Raw genomic sequence first — 11,007 nt, 5'->3', positions numbered from 1 at the left:
TACAAAACAATCTACATTTTTATTGAGACGATTCCAGCTTAATTCATTGTTTTAGTGCATCTCATGATTAAACACAAGCACAGCAATGGGCGGATAAAATCATAAAATGTCATAAAATGTGCGTACAACAGGAATTAATGATGGCAATGCCCAATGCCATACTACCAATAAACATGTCCAGCCCCATGCTTGAAAAGGCCTGCTTAATCCATTGCACATCATCTTCCAACTCAGTTGGACACAGTCAGGCAGCACAAATTAAAAAGCTAAAACATCTGTGAATTCACATTTTTCACCTTAGCCTCTCCCATATAGTAGTGTAGTGGCATAGTGGAGAACATTAAAAGCACAAATAACCAGTTCTGTTTGAAGAGTGTGAACAAGCACACCCGTCTATGCCATAGTGACATAGGTAGCATCAGTTGCGACGCCACAATTGTTGTCCTTCATAGACATAAGGATGTAGCCATCGTTTCCCCAGTACGTGGACCATGAGTTCTTCACTAACCAGTATGGCTCTCCTTTCAGGGTGCCATACCCCACCGCCAGCACTGCGTGGTCCAAGTCATCAGCTTTATTGCCTGCAAAATACAGAGACCACACTCGTCACATCACAGAGTGCTGTTGGGAGGTGGAGGTTTACTTTATTTTGTACATCGATTTGTACTTAGATGTCTTTAGATTCTAAAAATGTCTTCTACATCCTGACAGTTTTCTGAAAAAGCTATGTTTCTATGTCAGTCGTTCGATTTTTCAAAAATAGCAGACCTACAAGCTCGTAGCGCGCCACTCGGTGGCGCGCTATGAGCTTGTAGATCTGCTATTTTTCAATAGGTAAAGCATAACATAATGCTAACACCTAAAGGGGTTCCCGCCCAAAATGGGTTAATGTGAAGAACGTTGAGTCGACTTGGTGCGTGTTATAACAGTTATTCTCAGTTATTTTTCATTTCAAGGGCCCCCATTTTGATATGCTTTGGCTATGGACCGCAATTTGAGACATTGCTTTTTCTGCGGTAGCGCAACCTAAATGAATTCATTAATTTGTGATATTTATTTTATTTAACCTTTATTTAACCTGTAAAAGCCACATTTATACTAAATTCTCTTTTTGTTTTACAAGTGTGAACTGAGCAATAGAAGAGGCAAATAATGTTACACAGCTCTGCCAAGACAATAACAGACATATAACATACATAAGCACATTACTACCCACTACCTAAGAAGCTCAAGGAGAAACAGGAAAGTCTAATAAAGTGAACAATAAAAGGCTAATATAAAAACTAAGCAACGACATTTCCTAATAAAAAACAAGAGATAAAAGGAAAGAGCACACCAGCACTATCAACATATAGCAGACACAAACTGCACTGTAACATTGAAATTGGTACTTGACCCCAACCTCCGTCCCCACGTTAAGTGTGCTATGCAAATATAACTGAAACGGTGTTAAAACGGTAGGCATGTGCGCATGAAAATATAACTCACCACACGCTGGTTCATAGTAGACTCCATTGCTGTAGAAGACAAAGGATCGATGTGCGGCATCGATGCTGACTGCCACGGGTCCATTTTTAAAGAGTGCCAACTTGAGAGCCTCCGCGTCACCCGAGGTCACGTTGGTGTAGCTTTTGATACGTGCGGTCAGCTGAGTTTGGTTCATGTGGCACAGTCCGTTCTACTCAAAAGTGAAATACACATTTAAAACATGTAAACACATCACTAAACCCCAAGAGGTTAAAGGTGACATAGTTACAGTCACAGTATCAGCGAAATGTAATTATTTATTCTTCCTCAACATAGATTATCGGTAGCAAGCAAGTGTGTACACAATGGCAGGTTTTGCCGACTCGCCTAAAAATACTTTGTGGTGTTTTTATGACACACACACACACACACACACACACACACACACACACACACACACACACACACACACACACACACACACACACACACACACACACACACACACACACACACACACACACACACACACACACACACACAGTAAAATGGACTACAGTATAGCACTTTGTCTAGTCTTTCCGAGGGAACATTCACTTTACAATGTACAGTACTTTGTGTGTACAATGTAGTCATTGCGGTGTCCTATTAAGAGCATGCGACTGGGAGCACCAGAGTAAGCATTGCAGCAAAAATACCATTTGTACATTTGAAAAAAGTGAACTGAAATGAAGATTTATAATAAACCAATGGTGAAATAAAGTCTCTATCGACTCAGTGAAATTGTTTGACTTTTAAAGGCTTAAGGCCTATTCATAGTCCAGTTTTCGGTGAAGAGGTGACCACCGAAAACTACAACATGACGTCACGCCGCGGTGGTCACCGCTCAAACAACACATCTCTCTGTTTTTGCTAATCACCGTTTCGATGGTCACCTCTTCACTGAAAACTAGACTATGAATAGGCCTTTATGCTGCATGAGTTGTATTGGAGTAATTTTATGGTAAATGTTTTTTTTTGTTTTGGAACCATAACCACTTAAATCCTATTTAAATTCCCATTTTCCCTCTACAACAAATCTCTTCATCAAAAATAGCAGATCATATTGCGAGTGCGACACGTTGTGACTGTGAGCTTGTAGTATGGCTAATTTTGCCCCAGCATAGGGATGCTAAAGCTCAAGGTACTGCTCAGTGAGCTTAGTGAGTTTTGTAGGTCAAAAAGAAAAAGGGATATCATGTGGATCATGCCATAACTTTTGACCCCGCTAAAATGAAAATTCTATCAGGCATCTCACCATCCCCATGTAGGCACCATAGGTTTCCATTGTTGCAATGCCTCCATGTTTCATGATCCATTCATAACCTCTCCACTCCTCGCCTCCGTCACAGCCATTGTTCCCAAAGCCCCAGGAACAGTCTACCAGCACCTGCTGAGACAGCACCTGGAGAGCGCCAGTCTGCAGGGGGAAGAACAAAACCACCCTCATATTTAACCCACATGATTATTAATTTTGTCATGCACAGCAAGAATTAAGGATTCCACTAATTCCTCCATAACTAAATGCCCAATATTTCACTACCCTCAGCATCAGTATGACACTCCATATGGCTCAAAGGTCCCAAAACAAGCATATTGGATCTGGAAATGTAAGAATTACACAGCCAGAAAGGCAAGAATATAAAGCAAGGGTTTTAGACACTATACAATTAAGCAAAAGGTCGGGGACAACCAATCTGCAAAAACAGACAACTAGAAAGCTCAACAAGGTCAGTATGAACTATGAACCCATTCAGACAAACCAAATGGGTTCAAGTGAACATTTCCACACCAGCTGTTATCTACGGGTTGCTAGGTGGATGCTGTGAGGGAGCACTAAGGGCTGGTTCCATAGGGAGTGACTGTTTATGAGCAGGCCAGTGGCAGTGGGGGATGGGGATGCAGCACTCAAGGGGTCATGCTTCCTGACGCTGCACACGCTGCGGCTTCCTGTGCACTCTGGCCAAGTTACAAACATCCACCAGTGTGGCTTCACGTCGCGGAGCTGTTCTCATCCAAGACCTCAAAATACTTTGCAAGACTGCCCTCAGCAACTCACTTGTACTTGTCACTTGTACACTGTCGTCAAGTCGCCGCCACCATCCATCACCCCTTACTTTCATGCTGTACATACAGTACACCTTAAAATATACTGTACTTTTGTTCACTGGTGCTGCAAGTCCCTTTCAATTTATATTTCTCTCAGTTAGTGACCGGTTACCACCCCTCTTCCCTTTATGTTTTTTCTCCTCCTACTTTACATCAGTGGGTCCATTTAGCTAATTAGAGAGCATCCATATCGGCCATCAAATTGATTGTACTGGTCCCCACCGCATGACTAAATCAGTCAAGTGAAAATTAACGGATCTGGTTACTTCACTATCACTAAACTGTATATTAAACCCGTCCTTCCACAGTGCCAGGCAACATGGGGAATGGAATGCCTTTGAGCCAGATGCCAACGGAATGGATTAAAGTGGAGTCATTCTCTTCCCATCACACAAACTGTCACAAGCCGTTCCTCACCCCTCGCCTTCTTTGAAGAATAAGCAGAGGGTTGGGTGAAAATTGCAGAATGGAAATGTAAGGGTTGCGATGTTCCGTTTGCTAACCCAGAGCCTACTGCACATTGACTGTTAACCCAGAGCCTACTGCACATCGACTGCTAACCCAGAGCCTACTGCACATCGACTGCTAACCCAGAGCCTACTGCACATCGACTGCTAACCCAGAGCCTACTGCACATCGACTGCTAACCCAGAGCCTACTGCACATCGACTGCTAACCCAGAGCCTACTGCACATCGACTGCACAGTTTTACTTTGTCCTAATCAACAGACGGAGCATAAATAATAACGTATCCTTAGTGGTTGTGTTTTGGTAGCCTGGTTAACCACTCCCCCTTGAATACATTTCAATGAAATTAAGTGTATTCAAGGGGGAGTGGTTAACCAGGCTAGTGCAGGTAGTGTTTTCACCTTTAGGAAGAGTGCGCCCTCTACTGCTCCAGTCGTGGCAAAGCTCCAGCAGGACCCACAGACAGCCTGGTCCTTCACTGGGGTCACAGCACCTACAAAAACAAAAACATCAACAGTTCAGATCCTCTTTCAACCAAAGAGCAGCTTTAGGGAGACTAGATAGCCAGAGAACATCTATAAAGGATAATACAAATTCTCTTTTTAAATCTTGCATACAAACACAAAGCATACCATAAAGCCTCCAGTCAAGGGAATCAGGGACATCTACTCCTTCATAGCTCTTCAAGGGGAATGGAAGTCCTCTGTTGGGGGTCTTCCCTCGTCTTCGTCCCCTCATAACAGTCAGTTCAGACATGGTGCGATCGGATAGCGAGTTCAGTGCCAGGGAGAAAGACAGGCCTGCTCTGTTCTTAGCGTGGACGTACCTGAACCACAGGAAATGCCATAGCATTATTTATACCAGCTGAAGTTGTTTCCCCCCAAAACACAGCTGAAATCCTTCTTCTCAATTACTTTTACTTTATTTGTTTATTTTGACAGGACAATGCATATTAATGGACATTACAAATAAATGCAATGTAAATACACCGGATTTAGCAAGGATGCTAATTTTCATCTGCAGTCCCCACACAAAACATAAAAACGAAAAAGGCAGGCAGTGAAGCACATTGCACTACGAGATACGAGACAAAGCATAAAAACATACATACAAGAAACAAAGTACAAGGTATAAAGTGTATCTACAGGTATATGGTTTAGCAGCGTTTTATAGGGCAATATAGAATTGTAACTAAAGTAACTTGTGTATAAAGTGACATAATTGCTTTCAAGTAATATAGGATACGCTGTCAAGGTGCACTACTAGACTATTAGACTATACATGGTCACAGCTTTGGTTGTCGAGTAACCATTTGTTTGTATTCACACTTAATTCACACTGATTGTACAAATTCAGTCTTATGCAAACCTTACACCACCCCTTTGGAGTGACTAGTTGTTTTGCCAAGACACTTTGGAAAACATAAGACAAGTTCAATGATGGTAGAATCTTCACAAGCACCTTTTATATGAGATGACTAAACATAATTTGGAAGTCCTACTAGAAGTCTAGCTGACGTGTAAAATAGTGAAAGCAGCATTTTCAGATGTAGCATTCCAACCATTGACACCGCTAATTTAATAAAGTTATTTCATCCACAGTGTTCGACTGAAATTCCTCACCACCAACATCCTCATGTCCTTTAGCAGACTGTGAGACAACATAATTAATAACAGGTGAACATAATAATGTCTCACCGTAGGTTATGAATAAAAGCATGCTCTCTCTTTTCGTGTTCCCTCTCATCACTGTAGCTTCGCTGGAACTTGTCCTTGAAGTGGCTGAACACGCGCTGTGCGTGGCCTGCTGATGAAGTGTGAATGAGGTCTTTCATTGGATTGGCCAACAGGTGGTGTTCCACACCGGGACCAGGGAACGGGCCACAGTTCATCCCTATGATGAAAACAGACAAAACGGAAGAAAAAGAAAAGTACAGTTAAATGGGCAACACGCTAACTTGCCTTTCTTTCTCCTTTTTTGGTTAATTGATACCAAACAATTAGCCCTTCACGAAATCCCACCCCAAAAAGAAATTGTCCAATGCCAATCCAAATAGTTTAGCAACGGTTGCTATGCAGGTCAAGCTTTCTTCGCTGCTAACGTGCCTATTGGACAAGGATGAGTTGGGGAGGGACTTAGTGAAAGGCTAATTGTCTATGATGAAATGCAACTTTCCTGGTCACTTTTCATCCAATTATGTCCAAGTGTGCAACATGCCCTAAATGTGGTTCAATGGTGCCCCCTACTGGTAATATTCTCCAGTCAAGTGTGCACCATCTGCATCAGACTTTTATCAGTATCCAAAATACACACTGTATACTGTTATGCACATGGTGAGAGTCCATCATCGCTGCTCTCTCAACACCCATCTCATTCCATTTTAAGCCTATATAGAGCATCGCAGTCCCGCCCCCTTTCAGAACGACAAGCAGCCCGGAAGAGAATTTCCCATTCATTTTTCCCATAGACGTTTCAAAAAGTATTTATTTAAAGACCTTTAAGCCTTGGACAAAGCCAACTCGGCTCCTGACAAAACCTGACAATAAACAAAAAAAATTGGGCCGAACAAATAATTAGAAAGAAGAAGAAAAGGGCAGGGTACAACACAGTTTTCTAATATTTGTTCGGCCCAAAAGTTTGTGCTTATTGTCATGATTTTTCAGGAGCCGAGTTGGCTTTGTCCGAGGGGAATGGGAAATTCTCTTCCGCTCGTCGGGGGCGGGACTGCGACGCTCTATACAACCCTCCTTAACTAACATAGCAAATGACTTGAGCACCAACCGTCTGGCAGTGAGAAGACTTTGGGGTCCAAGTGTACGCTGAATTCCTTGTAGTCCACCAGGTATTTGTCATAGTGGGAGCCAAGCAGTGTGTTGTAGCCCATCATCTCGTAGTGGACGGGAGTGGTAGGTTCTTGCTTGCCATCTGCGCCGCCCTCCGCCCGGGTCACCCACAGCGTGTAGGTGTTCTTCTTGTGTCCGATAGTTGTCGCATTCTGCCAAACTTCACACAGGGAGCCTCCATAGTACTCCATTCGTAGGAACTGTGTGTGGGGGAGAGAGAAATGGACACTGACCTGGATCAAGTCTTCTCAAATGTTTTGCTGAGTGACATCTTCATGGTTTACTGACAAGTCTGACATACTGATGAAAGTTACTGCGGAAATAGCACATCTACAAACTCACGTAGACGAGCTGTGAGCTTGACTATGTATGTTCTGTGTGTGACATGATGCGCATCCAAAATAAAATGTGTGAGGTCAAAACACACACACACACACACACGCACACACACACACACACACACACACACACACACACACACACACACACACACACACACACACACACACACACACACACACACACACACACACACACACACACACACACACACACACACACACACACACACACACAGGGGCGCCCTCTGGCCTAGTGGTCCAGGCGCATGCCACATATAGGCTCTTGCCTGACAGTGTGTTGTGTTTTCGAGTCCCGTTCATGACGACCTTTGCTGCATGACTCTTTCCCGTCTGTCTTCACTGTAACTATCAATAAAAGGCACAAAAGCCAAAAACAAATCTGTAAAAAAAAAAGACAGGCTTAATGAGCCTGCCTGGGGAGCCAGAGCCCCTGGTTGTCCAGGCCGGGCCAGCAATGTGTTGATGTGTGTCCCAGAGCAAGACTCTTAACCCCTAATTGCTCCCAGCGCGTCGCACAATGCCTCCTCACTGCTTCTAGTGATTATAGGATGGGTAAATTTCCTGTATGTGCAAAATGATACAGTGCCAAGAAACGCCCCAAGGAGTGGGGAGTCGGGACCAATATTATTATTACTATTATATAATTATCACACACACACACACACACACACACACACACACACACACACACACACACACACACACCTGGAAACCCTGGGCATCAGGCAGTGATATCTGAGGTGTGACAGTCTCATTCTTGGTTCCATTGACCTGGAAGCACTTCATCACATTCAGCTCCGCCTCTGTGGTCTCAGGGGTTATTTTATAGGATGTACCCCATGGCTGCTCCGCCCCGAGCTGATATGTGGACACCTGACCTGTTTAGGGGTGCAATGGTCAGTCAATAATCGTACCAATCAGTATAAAAGTATAAAAATAGGGCTTATGTGCTAAGCGGTTGAAGATGGATAATCGATTTTGTAAATTATATATTTTTTTAAATCTCAAATAAGTTCATTGAAACATACAAAAGAAGAAAACCTTCATGAGTAGGCCTATTCCATTAATTGAAAAGGTTAATCGATAGAATCATAGTTGCTTGCAGCCCTCATACTGCAATATTCTCCTGCTGAGGTCAGGTCATATTGGTTCCTATAATCTCTCAAAAGTCTTAAGTCAACACTTTCTGACTCATGAGTTTTCAGTCACATGTTTGAAATGATAACGTAAAACGTACACTTGTGACCACATTAAGATCAGTATAGAGTAAGCAATACAAAACCAAAAGACAGGGACGTGCTTGATAAGCAATTCCAGCTGAAAGTAACAATTTGCTGCATGCGTCAGCAGAATAGGTTAACCACTGGGTTTCACGCACACTTTAGTCTTTAGGGTGCTTCTGACTGAACTGCTGTCACGCTCTAGGCTAGCCACTTTGACCTGACACATCAGCTCTCAGTTTCAGATCAGTAATTCAAGCACACAAAAGGTCTGCAACGTCTGACTCAGGATTCAGAGGTGCAGCAGCATTATTACCATGGTAATAATCTATTCGGCTGGACTTCAGCGGTAGATCAAACCAGGCCTCAAATGGCTCCTTTATTTCGGCATAGGGCAAGTTGATCACTCCTGCAACAGTCAAAATGCTCTTGTTATTCAATTATTCTAAGAAAAATAACACAGATGTAACCCGTTCTCAAATCCTGTGGTTATATATGAATTATATATTAACCTTTTACATGATAGGCCTTTCCAAAATCTGGAAGAGAAGGCAGAGCTTTTCCATCTGTGGCTGTAAATGGACAAAGAGAAACAGAAGAAGGGGGTAGAGTATAATTAAATTACAAACGTTATTTAGTAGAGCATGACAGGGCCTTCACAGCCTACTGAATTTGTTAACTGTGAAATTCATTCAAACAATCAAAAACTTCCCATTCTGAAGCAAGCACTTTGTTTGAAACTGCAAATGTGTTCTTACAACACAATAACCTAAATGTTACAGTACACCACTTTGAAACTATGGAATTGTAACTGAAAACACAACACATGCAGTACATATTACTAACTGGACCATTAATAATTATTATGAGATACCAGCAATGCTGTTCTGTACAGAGAAAAGCAGGCGTTTCGTGATTATGTGGTTAACCATGAAAAGAAACTAACACTAGATAACACCATGAAACATGACACAAAGGAGTGACCACAACACTGCCAACTGTGAGAGCAAAGGACTTATTCTCTTACCTACTGCAATCCACAGAAACAAAGCTATAATGTGCCAAGACTGCATGGTTCTCACTGTGAGGCTATTTACATGAAAGGCAAGACATTAGTTAAGATTTAAACCCAACAGAGATAATGATCTACTCTGTCGCTGATTAAAACAACACTATACTGTCCGGAGTCTGTCTGCGGGGTTTGACAAAATTGACAGTACCACCACAACGTTTTGCACTGGGTGTGATCGGCAGCTTCATTCACCCAATGGTATAGGAGAAAGAAAGATTTTACCCAATTAGATAAGAGAGGCGGGCGTTGTGTGCACTCCGATCATGTGATTTGTGTCATATGATTAAACATGACTTGCCTTTCCCTTTTTGTGACGCTTGTAACCTTCAGTCAGGACACAACGGTTAGCTTACTGGGGACACTGTCCTATTTGTAACGAGGCGTAGCTAAATGAGCTTTAAATTGAGACCAATCATTACAACAAAATTATCACAATCAACAAATACAATTAGTTCAAATGTGAAATGTTTGCAGTAGAAATGCACAATACACTGGATTCGACACTAGGTGTCAGCATTTGACTTAGTATGGGCATATACTCTTCCGTCCTTTCAGGCGTAGACCTACGTATGCAGAAAATAATATGAAAATAAATCACTGCTTATTAAAGGCTATTTGTCAAATTGTCAGGGGAAATTAAGGACTAACATGGTGTAAAATAACTTCACAATATAGTTTTTACCAGTCTGGACTAACTTTTTCTGGAAAATAAACTCTGATAAAAGTTTAATGTAAAAGCAACATTGACTTTCAGGAAGATTTGGGCATTGTTTCAGGGGGTGGTAAAGCAAGGAGCGACTGCCATACAGACGGGAAGATTGAGACTGCAACTCTCTCTGGCAGACAAGCAGGGTGACATGTTTCGACTGGTAGGCTAGACAGGCAGGGAGTGACAGACAGACTGTGTTGAACTCATTATGCCAGGGCCCTAACTCAAGTCATGAGATAACACTGCAACAGCTGAGCAGCAGTGGTAAACAGTTACTAGTGTGTGTGTGTGTGTGTGTGTGTGTGTGTGTGTGTGTGTGTGTGTGTGTGTGTGTGTGTGCTGTTAATTATGCAGTAACAGCTGAGAGAGAAGAGAAAGGCAGATTACAGCAGCCCCTGGGAGGTTAGAGATGCAGGAGGACATTACTTAGCAATCAGGATATTAAATAATACCCAAAACACTGATGACCTCCAAATCCTTAACTTAACACCATGAAGTAACAATCAAAGGACAGCATATTATGTTACTGTACTCAATTCTAGAAAATGTGGTCAGATGGTTGCGCTGAAAGCCTCTCTTAAAGAGTAACTTGTTCCAAACATTGTAGGAAGCCATGCTTCAGAGATATTTTTCAACCACTGCTAGCTTGTGATGTGTTTGTTATAGTTCAAATTATCTAAAGTCCAATAAAAAGGCTGTAGACATAACTCATGGGATC

General features: G+C 42.4%; 1 protein-coding gene across 1 annotated transcript; it reads right to left on the bottom strand.

Annotated features, from left to right (window-relative positions):
• LOC306938144 (digestive cysteine proteinase 1) lies at nucleotides 1–9,731 on the bottom strand. The gene is made up of 11 exons (XM_079522162.1): nucleotides 9,536–9,731; nucleotides 9,021–9,080; nucleotides 8,825–8,917; nucleotides 7,994–8,166; nucleotides 6,865–7,126; nucleotides 5,781–5,976; nucleotides 4,716–4,909; nucleotides 4,485–4,576; nucleotides 2,765–2,926; nucleotides 1,489–1,678; nucleotides 1–581 (listed from the first exon to the last, which is right to left on the bottom strand). Exons 1-11 carry the CDS (start codon nucleotides 9,579–9,581, stop codon nucleotides 394–396), a joined length of 1,656 nt encoding a protein of 551 aa, XP_079378288.1. The 5' UTR covers nucleotides 9,582–9,731; the 3' UTR covers nucleotides 1–393.
• Nucleotides 9,732–11,007: the final 1,276 nt, after the last annotated feature.

Source organism: Electrona antarctica (genome assembly GCF_951216825.1).
Source record: "Electrona antarctica genome assembly, chromosome: 15".
In the NCBI taxonomy this organism is placed as follows: domain Eukaryota; kingdom Metazoa; phylum Chordata; class Actinopteri; order Myctophiformes; family Myctophidae; genus Electrona; species Electrona antarctica.
This window is presented reverse-complemented; position numbering and strand designations above follow the sequence as displayed.

Coding starts and splice junctions, on each gene's coding strand:
- LOC306938144 (XM_079522162.1), bottom strand. CDS start 9,581: ATGCAGTCTTGGCACATTATAGCTTTGTTTCTGTGGATTGCAGTAG. Junction 8,167..8,824: donor CCGAATAGATTATTACCATG/GTAATAATGCTG, acceptor ACCCCTAAACAG/GTCAGGTGTCCACATATCAG. Junction 4,910..5,780: donor GCTTTTATTCATAACCTACG/GTGAGACATTAT, acceptor CCTGTGGTTCAG/GTACGTCCACGCTAAGAACA.